Raw genomic sequence first — 15,334 nt, forward strand, 5'->3', positions numbered from 1 at the left:
TTTATTGCCTTCAAAACGGTTTTAGTTTCATTTATAATATCTAAATCTAGCATCCTTTGCGTTGTACAATAGTGTCGTTCATTTACATCAAGTAGGGTGCCCAGTCTGCAGAAATTACTCCCGGCACCAGAAACAGAATGGTAGAATACAGATAAATAAAACAGTTGGACATTCTTTTTTTTTTTTTGCCATGGATTCCAAGTACTTATTCAAGAATTTATGCTTCTTCTGCAAAATAAGCTCTTAAAAATCCTCCTAGAGTCTCACGGATTTTAATTTTTTAATATGCAACCACATAAAAAACATCTTCTCCGAGGTCTGTCCTCGTTTTGTGTTCAGACGCTGGTAGCTTTATGACAGCACAAGTCTGACCTTCCAGCGTGAGGTGCGCTCTTCAGACCTACAAAACGCAGCTTCTAATAGGTCTCAGAATCTGAGTCATTGAGTTCGTCTTCTTCTGTGTACGGGTAGCCACCTTCCCTGCCAATGTTGTTGAAAGTACAGTAGGAGCTATGGTCACTCCTCATAATGGGCAAGGAATCGAAGGTGACAGTTTTTGAGGTGTTGGTGTAATGATTAATGGCATTGAACGTAAGGGAAGGTAATGTGCTGCTCGATGAAACAGGCATCATCGTGGCCAGAATGAGCGCAAGGCAGTCAGCCACATCCTTATTGGGCGCACAGGCCAAAGCTGGTGTGTAACCTAGAAAGTCAAGAGAGAACAAAACCTTCATTTAAAATGAAGACAATGTAAAAATTTCCCCAAGATCATGTCATCTTTCAGCTGCAAAAGTATTTCCTATCGCTTAGTTCCGCACTGCTTTTTTGAAAAAGTAAGTCAAAACACAACCACCATAAAATTAAACGCATTATCAATCAGAATTTTTTAACTTTTGGTTACAAAACCAACCCAGGAGTTAGTGGGCTTTGGAATAGAGATGTAAGTCTTCTGTTAAGCACAGTCAGACACTCCAGGCCAGCTAGAAAAGCCTGGCTATGAAAATAGTGAGGCAGCCAGGAAAGGCAGCTACAGGCAACCAGGAGTGATGGGTGAAGGCATTTCACTAGAGAGCCACTGCAGGAACTACAGCTCAACATGTCAGGGATTTCTTCATCCAGAAGCTTCCATATTCACCACAGACAGTCACCTTAATAAGACATCCTATCTCAGTAACAAGCTGGATAAAGCATGAGGGCCAGTCAACCGAAGGGGAGAGTGCTCAATTTCACTCAGCCTATACTTTGTTACAACATATAGTAATATAAACTAAAAAGCCAAGGTCTAACTTTTATTTGAGGGGTATCACTTAAGAAATCCACAGAAGTCTGAGGAAACACCAGCTGGATTAGCAGGCTACGACTTGCAGAGAGAAACTACTTGATGGTCCAACTGGTGTGGCCAAACTGCTGCCAGGCAATGCTACTGTGACAAGCCCCATATGCAGGGGGGCTCCAGCTGTGGAATGATTTGCAGCCAGCTTACATAGCTGTGAAGTCTCTTCTGGGTAACTGTGGTGAGGCACTGGAACAGGTTGCCCAAGAAGCTGTGAACGCTCCATCCCTGGCAGCGTTCAAGGCCAGCTTGAATGGAGTCTTGGGTGACATGGTTTAGTGTGAGGTGTCCCTGCCCATGGCAGAGGGGTTGGAACTAGATGATCTTAAGGTCCTTTCCAACCCAAACCATTCTATGACTTCTGTGATTCTAAGTACAACCACAGATAACAGCCGATTCTGCTCTCAAGACCCACACAGAAGAGGTGGCCAGATCACCTTGTAGCACCCTTGCTGTACCTATCACCACACGTGATAGATATGTCCACATTGAACTGAACAGGAAGACTCACATTCAGGTACATTTGGGAGTCAAGTCCTGCACCACCCTCCGTCCACCACTTTGAGGTGTAAAACATCAAGGTAAAAGGCACACAGGTAATTTAAAATAATGAATGGCTTTAAAGCAAACCGCACGATGGATTTCTATCCTGACCTTAGGAAGGCATGGCAGTGCCCATTCTACCACAAGCATTTCAACTGCTAAGGAAGCATCTTTATTGTAGAAGTAAATCCAGGTCAAGTTTTAGGACAGAGCTCATGAGTAGTTATTGTGTCATACAACCGCACAGAAGTTTTAAACAAGTAGGCACATTATGGAATATAACTGTAGATACAAATTGAGAAAATGGCAAGCAGGGACAACCTTGCAGTTGATTATTTGCTCAGGACAGACCTTGTGCTTGATGCTTGGAACAGAGTAAGAAACAGTCCCTGCCCAGAGGAGCATACAATCCAAGGAAACACACGGGTAAGTCAAGCACAAAACGCACCAGCTGACCATGCGATAGGGCCGTACAGAAGTGCAGCGCAGCAGATGTTTTCATTGTTAGTAAGGTATCACAGCACTTAAACAGCTCAGCTAACAGTCTGTAGAAGAGATACATTTTGAGAGGATTCAAAAGCAAGGGCCAGAGCTCGCTACATGTGGGTGAAAACTGCATTTCAGGCACGTAAGGCAGAACAGAAGGCTCAGAATTCATACTTAAATGCACACAAATCAATATCTACAGTTGCTGGAGGTTGTATGAAGGTAGGATGACACACAAAGTTTATTCAGGCTGGCCATATTCAACACCATTTCTTTCACTAATGTCATTTGAAAGAAGCTCAAAGAAAAAAAATTAGCAGTTATCTGGTACTTTTTTGGTTTCTTTGGTTTGGTCCCACTCCGGTCTGGGTCGTGTCATCCCCCTCCCCTTTTTTTTAACAGACTGCTTCTTGCTAAGATCTTGAACTCACAGTTCTGTTCCTTGTGGAACAGAGCATCCCAGTTCATCATAAAAAACAAAAAAGGCCAACGTAAAGACTAAACAGATTACTTGTTTCTGTTAAAAGTTCTCCAAAACCAGTGTTCATACTAATATTTGATGGTAGGTCTTAAGCTCCTGGCTTTCGTAAGTAGGAATGAAATATCACAGTTTTATTCTTGTCTTAGACACAGCCAAGTGAAGTAACTGCTTGCACCATGAAAGACTGACATCTGCGTCCTCCACCACTTTATTTTTGTCTATGTTATTTTAAAATTATAAGAACAAATTATATTTTTATGTCTTCTAACTGCGAAGTGATTATTTATATGTCGGGACAACAGTTACAAATACTTTCAATTTTCCTTTAAGAAGATGTTGGTAAAGGTACAAACTCCACTGAAATACCCTTCCTCAGTTCTCATACAATGTTCCCCACAATCTGTACTTGTAGATGGGGCAATAGAAGCAGAGCAAGGTGAAGCACCTTCCTCCCACAACAGAAAACAGAGCCTGTGTGATGGATGCTGCCTTAAGAGCAGGGCTCCCCCCTGCAAATGCAGAGCTGCTCCCTCCCTGGGGCCTGAAAGATTCCATGAAGGTGCCTGCAGGAAAATCAGAGGGTTATTAATGTGGTCAGTGCAAAGACAGCTCTGGAGATAAACTGAATGAAGCCTTACACTTGGGAAAGAGAAGAATGTCATCCGAGGCATGAGTCATCTAGTAAGCATTCACAAGAAAAATTCTTTCCAGAAAACTGGAGATTCCAATATAAACCAGAATACAAGTAAAGGAAGGACTGGAAAAGAACTAAGGGGAAAAAATAATAACAATTTCTCCCCTTTTTTCTTAAAAAAGCTTGAAAGGCCAATGATCACCATAATGATGAATCTAGAAAATAAGAGAAACCTCCATGCTATGTCAGTCTCTGGAGATAGAGAGAATGCCTCCTCTCACTGCTGTGGTGCACATTAATATGACAAACCAAAGACAGCTGTAGCAGGAAATGCAGCTAGCCTAGTAAGTTACATAGTGAGGGAAAAACCCAAAACAAATGTAAAATTAAGAAGTTGGCTAAGTGATCAAAAAACCCAGCACCTTCAGATGGTATCAAAGAAAAAGCCAGTAATCTCTTTTAAGACAAATACACTCGCATAAATAATTGAAACAATGCTATTTTTGTAGATGTGGGTGATGGCAGAATTCCATCATGACAGTTGTGGAAATATGGGCAAAGAACTCAAAGATCTGAGTGAGAACTGATACTGATGTCACCCCCCAACCTTAATAACAACAACATTATTATTACTACTATTATTATTATTATTATAATCATTATAATATCATAGTTTTTCCAAGGCAGGTATACCAAGAGCCCATCAGCACCCTTCTGGGTCCTTGAAATGCCTTCTCCTGTGACAGTCTATACCGAGGATGCATGGAGCCCCTGGACCAGTCACAACGCGGTGCTTTTGCCACTTCCTCCCAGTCAGGCTGATTTCAGCCTCCAGTACAGTCAACTCTTGGGATTCTCCTGTCACTCCAGAACCATGAATGGGTTCCACCCCTTGATACCTTGATGGCATCAGGGTACACTGTGCATTGGTATCTATCAGAGCCTTATACTCCTGTGGGACTGATGTGCCAGGCCATCTGATCCACACAGTCCAATAAACCCGATTGTCCCTCCCCTCCACCTGGCTGGAGGCAGGGCCCCTCTAGTCCTGGTCACAGCATTTTCCATTTACTTCTTGTGAAAATTAGAAATTCTTTCCATAGGATCAGGAGTAAGATCAGCCCTTCTGCCCCCTCTGGGAAACTGCCCACTGGAGCAGCAATTTTCCTGGAAGAAGCCTCTTTTATAACTGCTTTTCCTTGCAACTCACATACCCATGTCTCTAGAGTTAAGGCTGATTTTCCATCCCACTTCCTCATGTCTCCTCTGTGGTCATGCAGGTAAAATCACAGGGTACCCCACGGTCTGTACCTTCTATATCCTCTTAAGAAAGAGAAAGTTTCTACATCCTCTTAAGAATAGCTAAAATATTCAGAAGTGTTTATTTCTTCAGTCTGCTTTGCTAAGTTTTCACCACTAATCATATTCTTAAGCCTTTCCACTACAATAAAAGTTTCTCCTATATTTTTACTTCATTAGAATTAAATAAATTAATGTAACTTTTTTATTGTTTTTTTGTTTTTAGAAACACTTACACTCCAGTGCTAAACTCCAAGACAGGTAAACCTAAAACAGAACCTGGCTATCACTACTGCCAGCTTTTCCATTTAATGTAAAAGGTACAACTATGGAAAAATCAAGAAGACATTTGCAGGAGGTTTTGCAAGCCTGCTGGCATAATAATACTGACAAGAATTAGGAAATAAAATTAAGAGACAAGTGAAATATATTGGTAAATCCCATGAACGTTTCCTCACAACTCCATCACTTTGCACATACTGTACTTCAAGCTGGTACATTCCTCCAACAGAAAAAGAATTCATTATGAATATTCTCAAGGCTCCTTAAAATTTTATAAACAAAGCAACTGCTACTAGAAAGAAAACCACAGTGAGGAACAAGATAGGTTCCTCAGTTGGCACACTTCGGATGAGAAAGAGAATCAAAAGATAGGTTTCCCAATCTTTTCATTTTAGGGAGTTTCATTTAGCAGTAACCCCTGACCCTTATTTTAGGCAAGGAATGATCTTTAGATCACCAATGTCACTTTAAGCAGTGTAATCCAAGAAACAAAGTCACAGTAAACATTAAGAAAGGAAAAATCTTCCAAACTGGAACTATTAATTAGGCACATCCCAACCCAATCCAAAAAAACCCAACTAACAACAAACAAAAAAACCCAACCAAACAAAAAAATCCCCATAGCAAATCAACAAAAAACCTCCCCAAACCAACCCCAACAAACCAATAACCAACCAAACAAAAAAAAGCCCCAAGGAACAAGCAAGAACATTCTCTCTCCACCCTCAAATCCCAGCTACTGCTTTCACTGAAGACCCATTGGGGTATGGCATAAGAGCAGGAGCTCTTGAATGCTTTTAAAAGCACAGCTTTGGAGGAGCACAGATGTCTTGCAAGAAAATATGCAAGTAAGAAGTCAGTAGATCTAATTTTCTTTTGTTCTTACAAGGGATAGGATTTAGTCTCTGTGAGAAAGCAGTTACTTTTTCTTACTTCTATGTACCAAAAAACACTTAAAGAGCCAGAAGCTTGAGACCAGTAACTGAGATCTGTAATTTGTACTTGCTTTTAAAAGATAACGTCAGTATACCTACCATGGCAAAATGAATGGCAATTCAATCCAGATTCTTAACAGCTGAAAGTTATATTTTACTTTGAGCATTACTCAATGGTTCTTCTGACCATTTTCAGTATGCCAAAGCTAGGGTATTTATAGGGTATACGTTATTAACTATAAATGCAAACCAAACATTTCTGTGCTGTGACCTGCATTGTTCTGGAAGTTTTCACTCTCCTTAGACTTCTGCTGCTTTGCTAAAATGATCCATCACCAACACATTTTTTTCCTATGGGGGAATGTACTGCAAGGCTCACATGACATTTCCAATGGGTTACTGCTTTCCAGCGAGCTGAGTTTAAGATCACTGTTCCTTATGGGGAAATAAAGTTAAATTTTTCTTACCATTTTCATCTACAGCAAGTACACTTGCTCCCTTCCCTAAAAGCTCTTGAACTACAACCGTTAGTCCATTCCGAGCAGCAACATGCAGAGGTCTGTGAAGACAAGCAAACTCTTATATAAACCTTAGAAAAAGATATTAAGATAGGTAGCTTGTATCTAGTTAAATGAATATCAAAGTACTTATACTTTTATGTTATTTACACATTATATAAATATTGTAGATATAACAATTCAAACAGGAAAACCAGCAAAACTCTTCTCACTGCCAAGAAGCTCTACAATAACAACTGCACGTTTTCTTCTTTTTATGGTACCACACAGTGGGGAAGTACCTACTAGAAAAGATCTGCCTGCTTGTGGAATTTATCATGTTAAGAAGACCCTCCTGTTGATAAATCCTTCGCTGAACTCTTGTAACAGATATTGTCACATCTGAGAGTTACTGCACATCTCTGGCAATAATCATTAGCATACCAACAGCACAATGGTAGTCATACTCTATTGCACATAAATGCTTTGCAGAAGCATTTCATCTTTCTTTTAGAAACTACTATATCCCATTGTGACTAGAGATTAAAAAATATTTTAAGTATAATGCATGAAGCAAGAAAAGCAGATTACTTTTCAAAACCTGAAACTATTCACCATAACTCCATTTTGACTTGATCTATCAAGAAAAATGTAGCTTTACCTCCAATATTCTAACTGTACCTTTTTCAAATGCAACAGTTTTTCAGCATTGGTTCCCACTGATTTAAAACCCTACCACCACCCAGCAGGAACGGAATAATCAGCTTACTTCCCTTCTGCTTTATACTGCTCTTCATTCATTTTGAGATTCTTAAAATTGCCGGAACTAAGTGTGACCTATATTTTGATTTGGAAACAAGTGACTGACTTAGAGACCAGAAACGCAAAAGATACAAATGGGAGCAGTGGTATCCATGGTGCTTATATTAAAGTATTGAAATTCAAGAACCACTGCACACCACATATATACGGAAAAATGTACTGTAATTAAAATAATTTTAATATAGAGGCCAACAATTTTATATGCTTATCTTGCCACAAAGAAGGACGCTCTTTAAGCTGATTAGAAAGCCAGTTTAGTTACTAAAACACATTTGTTAAACCAGTAATATTTTAAACAATGTTAAAATCTTGCAATTTATATAAACATTTCATGGAGGTGTGAATATGTACCTAGTTTTCCCCGACATTCCTTGATCAGACTATATGAGCCAAGGCATGTGGGTGGAATTACATGAGCCTGTGGTAGCATACTTTCCCACTTCTGTTCCCATCTCATTATTGCTTTCTCTCTCTTCTCTCAGACAATCTTGCTTAGAGCTTGAAATGAGGCAATCAATACCTTTCCTGCCTTCTGGTTATTTCATGCTGCTTGAGGTATGTTATGGTGAGCAGCAAGTGCAGAGGAAAAAGTCTTAACTCCTTAGTTCAAGCAGATTTCTGGGAATAGTTGGAAGAACTGCGGGAGTTTGAACATTATGCATTCCAGAAGTGATGTAAGGCCAGAAAAATACATGAGTTGCTTACAAGTTCCAGTAATAATAAATTACTGTTTGTTATTTTTATAAAAATAACAAATTTGTTATTTTTATTTCTAAATGGTCTGTGAAAGCATTATTATAGCAGTCTAACAACTCATGTACATAACTCAGCTACATATCAAGTGTCAAATACTGCCTGTAACACAAACACATTCAGAGTCATTTTAATAGCTCATCCTGACATATATTCCTTAGTATGACAGACCACTATGTTTTTAAGTTTTCTGTATGATTGTGCTAACAAATAGGCTTACTTCTACTTTAGAGACCTTCACAAAGTGTTAAGAATACTGTATTAACTTAATTAGCTACCTTTGAAGAGAAAAATCTTAGTGTGCCTCGAATGAGTTGTAAACTGAAAAGAGTTTTAACTGAAAAAATGTGCTAATTTATAAACCAGGAAAATACTGGTTTACAGTTTTCACTTCAAGTTGGTTCAACTCTTGGTACTTACTAAGCAACTAAAATTCAACCAATTCAGAAAAAAAAATTCTGAAAAAATATTCCTCTATGAACAAGATACACTAACAGAACTCATCTGTAAAACACACTTATTGCTGATACGTACGTTTGCAAGGCTGCATTGGTGGCATTGATGAGGTTTCTGTCCGTAATCTTCTCCAGTATTAACAAGGCACTAGTTTCATGACCCTTAATACAGAACAAACATCTGTCATATAACAAATACTCTTCAAAAATTGCTTTGGATGCCTTTTAAAATTAACAAGTTAGTATTTGCTCGATAACATTCAGCACTGGTGAGTCAGACTACATACACACCTTGCTGCAAGCCAAATGGAGTGCTGTGTTCTTAGAACTGTCTTGCAAAGTCAGATCAGCCTTAGCACTGCTAACCAGCACCTCTGGGGAAATAAAAGATCTGCCTTAATGTCTTACATTTGTGCAAAATGAAAACATAATTTTGACAAAATATATCCACAAGAACACTAACTATAAGGCAGTTTTACCCATAGTAAGATTAACAAATGTAAGGGCAGAAATATGTAAAGCTTTCTCTTTACCAACTGTATTTGTCTGTCCATTTTCTGCAGCCATCATTAAAGGTGTTTTCCCAGAAGAATCTACAGCATTTACTTGAGCATTGTGGCTGAGCAGAAGCTGTAGACACTCAACATGATCTGTAAAAGCTGCTGCATGAAGAGGAGTTCTACAACAGATCAAAAGACAATATAGCCATGTTCAGCCATCCTTTCTACCGTATTTAAAATGGCATCTGACTTCATCCTGCAGATACAAAAGACTGGGCAGTCCCTCCCACTGATCCTTTGAAGTCATTATTGTTTAAGTTGTGACTGCTGTCTTCAGAAAGTCATCTTGAAATTACTCTATGTAGTTTGTAACATACAGATATCATCTGATTCAGAAAAAATAATATATATATGATACTACCTACCAAGTGATACAATTTAAAACATGCTCAAACTTGCCTATTCCAGCCCAAACCAGCATAATCATAAAAAGCCAATTCAAGTTTATTGAATCAGAACAGGATTTTTAAAAATCTAAAATTTATTTCTCGTATAGAATAAAAATAAAATCTTCAAAGAATTAGAAGAGTGGAAGAGGGAATTAACCTAAGTAGCAAGTACAACCTCCCCCCCAGTTATTATAGAATATTCTTCCACTGTGCAATTACACTCTTACCTTCCTTTTGAATCTGTTGAATTTACAATACCAGCACCTAGTGTATCAATTAACATTTCTGCAGCACCCTCATTGTCATTTATCCTACAATGAATTAAACAGGCTGTTATTTACAGAATGATAAATCTTTTGTTAAATACAGCAATGAAATCAATAAAGAATAATTTTGCGCTTCCTTACACAGCACAATGCAATGGGCTGAAAGAATTTCCTTCCATTTTCTGGAAAATCTCCTGTTCCAGGAGGAGCTCTACACAACTGTCATGACCTAAAGCAAATAGAAGAGTTAGGTATTAAAAGAAAAGGAAAAGGTCTATTTATGGATTACAACAAAAATTATGTATCTGAATCAGATTAAGCATGCAGTATTTTATTTGAAAGCTTCAAAGACACACTGGTTATGTTTGATAGGACTACATTTAGGAACATTTTTAGAATCCTGAAAATCAAACACTTAACACTGTAAACTTTGGGAAATTTAGAAGGGCTGTCATGCTGTCTGAGGAACATCCAGAACAGCTTTTTTTTTGCCTATCAAGGTTGATTTGAAGCATGTTTAAAAAATGATTTAATCTGAAACAATTCCTCCCATCCCTGTGAAGGTTATTTTCCTGGTGATGTGAGACACTTCTATTCACAGGTATTATGCTTAATTTCTTGAAAGAATCCTTGAGGCATAAAATTAAGCAGGCAGTTCATTACAAAAATGTAGTCCAAAAATAAACACCTCATGTTATGGATTAGATGTTAATTAATTCCCCCTCAAGATATCATGTCCATCATCTTGTCACATTGACTAATATAAACTGAAAAAGGACAGATTTTATATGTTGCTTTTGTAAGTAGTAATAATTTCTATCTCACTGTCAATGAGCACATTTAGACCTGTACTTTAACTTGAATGCACCTTACCATTATAGCAGGCCCAATGCAGTGATGTATAGCCATGATTGTCTGCTATTGCAGGTACTGCATCCGCAGATGCAGCTGACTGCAGGAGAGCTCCTAGAACACCTATATGTCCACATGCAGCTGACAAATGTATAGGGGTTCGTCCCCTACAGTCTCGTAATAAGGACTTAGCACCATGTTGAAGCAATGCTTCCACACACTCCTCGTGCCCAGTAACTGCCTACGAGAGACAGACAGGTAACACCAATTTTGCAAATATTCGTATTATAAGAGCAACAGTGTACAACTAAAGCAAGCAAATGTCAGGTAAATTGTTACATTTTCAGGTAATAACAAAATAAGCACAGGCTTTTTTTTTTTTATTCCTAGAATCAGCCATTCTGTTGGAAAAATATTATAATATCGATGACAGAGTAATTTCTTGGAATAATACTCAATGAACTGCTGATCTCCAGGGCTCATTTAATTCTCTTATCTGGCAGAGACTATAAACAACCAGTATTTGGCATATGGCATGCATCATCCTTTTCTTTCTCCTGTTAACACTAACCCCCACCCCGTAACAAGCAGCTGTACTCTGTGACCTCTCCAGTCTACACTTCACAGCAAGATTAAGAGACTCCATGAGTCCAAAACAATTCTGATGGTATGTAGCAAATAGGCAAAAGCCAGACTTTTGAAAGCAACTAAAAAGACAATTAAAACCTAATAGCAGCAAGATGAGAATAATGAGAAATTCATTAACACTACATACTAAGTCTTTATTTGAAATTAATACTTATAAAACTGGAAAGGACAGAAAAGGAATATTCTCTTACCCCTCTATGTAATGCTGTCCTTCCCCACTTATCTTTGGCATCTACATTTGCTCCTTTGTTAAGGAGTGAATAAACACAGTCAGTGTGCCCATTGAGAACTGACAACATCAGAGGAGTCCTAAGCAGAGAGTAAAATAAAGTGTAATCTACATGGAAATTAACAGGCTAGCATTCAGCTGAAATATCACAATCACTACCTTTCTGGCCAATACTGTTAACATTTACATCATCAGTGATCTTCTCTAGCACTACCTTCACTCCAAGAACGACACTTGTATTTCCCTTTTTAGATTCCAGAAAATAAATATCCCTGTATCAGAAGGCCTGATTAAGGTACTAGAATCCATTTTTCCAGCATATAAGACACATTTTAGTTTCCTCCCAACTGGAGTATTTTTCACCACCAGTATTATGGTTATTGCAAAATACACATTCACATTTGTCCTAGTTGAAGTATCTATTTATTAAATATCTATTTATGAAATATCTATTTATTAAAGTAATCAATTAAAAATCACCAATGTAAAATGTTCAGGTTTTCCTTTTATAAAATGCAGTAACTTGTGAAGAACAGAATGTGTACAGTTTAAACTCACTGTCCATTTCCATCTTGAATGTCCACTGCGTTCTGTGGCTCTGCATTTCCTATCAATAGCCGCAAACATTCTGAATGACCATTGGTAGCTGTAAAACATCACAAAAATATGAGTTTTACATTAACTGCTTTTGAGTATACAGCTCAAACAGAACGGTAACCTGCTCTGACTAAAGCCCCTTAGCTTGACAACCCACTGTACAGCTTTAGCATTGATAGGCCTTCAATTAAAAAAGCCAAAAACCCCTCTCCCTCCAAAAAAAGAAAGAAATGAACATGAGAAAATGATTTCAAAAATCTGGCATTCTAAACTGTATAGTATTAAAAGTAATTGATTCCAACTGTCAATTGCCAATAGGTATTTATTTTTTACATATAAATGAGGTTGCACACATTAACCATAATTAGAATATATGCTTATGCAACATCCACAAGAAGGAGTAATTAAATACAGTAATTAACATAACTTTTGCTTGTTTTAAGACCCAGGTGAACACATAGCTAGCCAATCCTACACAATTTTGTTAGCGAGTGTAGCATTTGCATAGTTATGAAATATTAACTGAAACCACATTTAGAAAGAGGGGAAGGAAATGTAACGCATATAAGTAATTAACCAAGCAGTTAAAAAAAAAAGGAAAAAGAAAAGAAACTAAGAATTGAGAAATCACATTTAAATGCAACTCATGAAAGATAAATGATTGCTTGTTGGAGGGGAAATTATTTCTGACATACAGCTGCTGTATTCAGTCCACATAACAACAGTGACAATTCATGTTTCTCTAGCTGACAGAAATGCCAGCAGAAGTTAGGAGAAGCTAAATCAAATCAAAGAATACAGCTTGTACTCATGGACAATAAATTAAGTGGTTAGAATGATGTTTTGTACATAATGCTCTTTTTACTGCCACATTTCTAAAATGCTGTAACTAAAAATATCAATTTAAATAAGCCTATTTTCTAAGAGGGGGAAAAAAAAAAAGAATATATCATGAATGCTAGACTTTGAGAAAAATAGGTTTATAGACATTTTCTAGGAAACCCAGCAAGAAAATATTGCAAAGGATTGCTGTTATTTTGAAAACACTCAGCAGTCATTTAAATCCTTGGAAAAAATCCAAAGGATAGTTTTCATGTCTCTTCTCAAGCTGGCAAAATTCTCCAAGACTCCAGTCCTATTTAGAAGCATTTTACTGCCAAGACAGGCAACACAATTCACATATCTAAATTTGGGCCTACAGTTTGGGCTGCGTGAAAGATGAGGAAACAGGAACATGTCACTGAGGCCTGTCAGCACAGCTAGCCTAGCTACTTGAATGGACGAGAACAGTGCACACTTCCAGAGGGCAGCGTGGAACAGTACTCCTGCAGCCAAAATGATTTATTGGGTTAATACTGTTTCGTACCTGCAATGTCCTTGTTACATCTTTCTCAGCACAGCATATACCTTAAAGTCATTGTACATTCTTAAACACCACTTCTTAGAACATTAATGAGACTGCTAAATACAAAGATGATCCACTTGAAAAGCCAAAAGTTTAGAGGTCAGTAGTTAGCACATACCTGCAGCATGTATTGGGGTCCTCTTTACAACATAATCTTTCACTAAGATTGATGCTCCCTGGTTAATGAGCACATCTACACATTCCACATGTCCCTTAAAGGCAGCAAGATCCAGTGGTGTCCTTCCATTATTATTCCTCACATCAAGGTCCAGCAGCGACTGTACCAGGACTTCCAGAGCTTGATGGTGGCCATGATAGGCCTACAAGAGTAAGAAAATGCTTCAGTTTTCCTGGCCTTCTCATTTTTCCCTTTCTTGCCAGGATTACAGAAATGAAACAGTGAAAGCTGTTCTATGAAGCAAGTTTGAAGTGATACGCAAAAACTGTCCTATATAGCTCATTCAGGAATAGTAGTACATACTTCTGCATTCAATTTATTGTTATTGATCTATTTAAAAAAAATAAATCAAGAATGAATAAACCTATGTCAACAACAGTCTGCAATCAGATGAGCTATCATCACTAAAGAATGAAATACTTACAGCTAAATGCAGTGGACTTATAGGTGCTCTGTTGTCAGAATCATTCAGCATGTCAGTACCTGATGTTTCCATTAGCTTAGCAGAGAGGGAAAGTCAGAGTAAGTGCAAAACCCCACTCATCTTTAAAAACATTCCGAATAATTGCCTCAGTTTCCAGTATACCCATATTGAAAAATAAAGGAAGAAAAACAAGAATAATACTATAGGATTACAGTTTCCTTAGGAATTCTAGATCTCCATCAATCTTTAAGAGTCTGAATTGCAATGACTGCAACCCCCCCATATTCATCTCCTAAGATCAGTTGTTTAATCTTGCATACCAATGCAATAATTAAAACAGAAACTAATCTAAAATGAAGCAGCCATATGAAATTATATAGATGAAATGCATACAAAGGGACAATAGGGACAGATGAGAACAGCTGTAGTGGGAAAAAAAACCCAAAACCAACCAAGCAAGCATTTAGATTACGTGAAAAGACGGCAAGAAAACAGTCTGAAAAGCCACAAGGTAGGATGTTTTTCTATTCTGAGAAATTGATTTCCGAAAGAGAACAAATGGACCCAAAAAAAGACACAAGCATTATAAAATAGGATGAAAATATCTGTGCATATAGATTTCTATTTGTTACTTTCACGTGTTGTAAAGTTCTAATTATTGCTCTTTCCAAGACCATATTTAAATTAGTACACTAGTAGAATTAGAATACTAAAAGCATTTGAAAAACACCAAATATATTCAGATCACTATGTTCTCGTTATCACACTTTCATGACATGGTCATATGAATGTTTAAGTGAAAAAATAAATAGCTTAAAAATAATTTTCTATTCTAAAATTCTGGATTGCAATTAAATCCAAATTGCAGCTGAAATGAAAGAATACATCTATGCACGGAAGGAATGGTGGAGTAAGTCTAAAAATAAACAGTATTTTAAAAATTACATGTTACAAACTATTTTAACAGTGAGAAATAATGCACACTTACAACATCTAGAGGCGTTTCGCTTGCAATCTGCAATTAAAAACATTTAGAATGCAGTTTGAATACATTTGAATATAAAAGTATAATTTGTACAAAAACACTAAGTTGCATAACACAGAGAAGATAAAATTAGCATATCAAATAACATACACAGTTTTACAAAGGGGTTATTAAAAAAACTACCCGAGGCTTTATTATCTAAAATGCTATTATGTGGCCATTAGTTTCTGTCACTATGCGAACTATTTTGAAAGGCACCCTTACTTTACAGGTTTTCCCTA

General features: G+C 37.4%; 1 protein-coding gene across 1 annotated transcript in view; it reads right to left on the reverse strand.

Moving 5' to 3' along the window:
* ANKRD28 (ankyrin repeat domain 28) overlaps window positions 1–15,334 on the reverse strand; it is a 43,630-nt gene continuing 28,296 nt past the window's right edge. Inside the window, exons 13-25 of the mRNA XM_010022162.1 lie at window positions 15,057–15,083; window positions 14,069–14,143; window positions 13,585–13,786; window positions 12,023–12,110; window positions 11,427–11,544; window positions 10,609–10,828; window positions 9,877–9,964; window positions 9,697–9,780; window positions 9,054–9,199; window positions 8,812–8,894; window positions 8,600–8,682; window positions 6,461–6,552; window positions 1–703 (exon numbers count right to left, since the gene is read on the reverse strand). Coding sequence (XP_010020464.1) covers window positions 417–703; window positions 6,461–6,552; window positions 8,600–8,682; window positions 8,812–8,894; window positions 9,054–9,199; window positions 9,697–9,780; window positions 9,877–9,964; window positions 10,609–10,828; window positions 11,427–11,544; window positions 12,023–12,110; window positions 13,585–13,786; window positions 14,069–14,143; window positions 15,057–15,083 — 1,593 coding nt within the window. The 3' untranslated portion in view covers window positions 1–416. The remainder of the gene's footprint in view (window positions 704–6,460; window positions 6,553–8,599; window positions 8,683–8,811; window positions 8,895–9,053; window positions 9,200–9,696; window positions 9,781–9,876; window positions 9,965–10,608; window positions 10,829–11,426; window positions 11,545–12,022; window positions 12,111–13,584; window positions 13,787–14,068; window positions 14,144–15,056; window positions 15,084–15,334) is intronic.

Source organism: Nestor notabilis, unplaced genomic scaffold, assembly GCF_000696875.1.
Source record: "Nestor notabilis isolate BGI_N333 unplaced genomic scaffold, ASM69687v1 scaffold2229, whole genome shotgun sequence".
In the NCBI taxonomy this organism is placed as follows: domain Eukaryota; kingdom Metazoa; phylum Chordata; class Aves; order Psittaciformes; family Psittacidae; genus Nestor; species Nestor notabilis.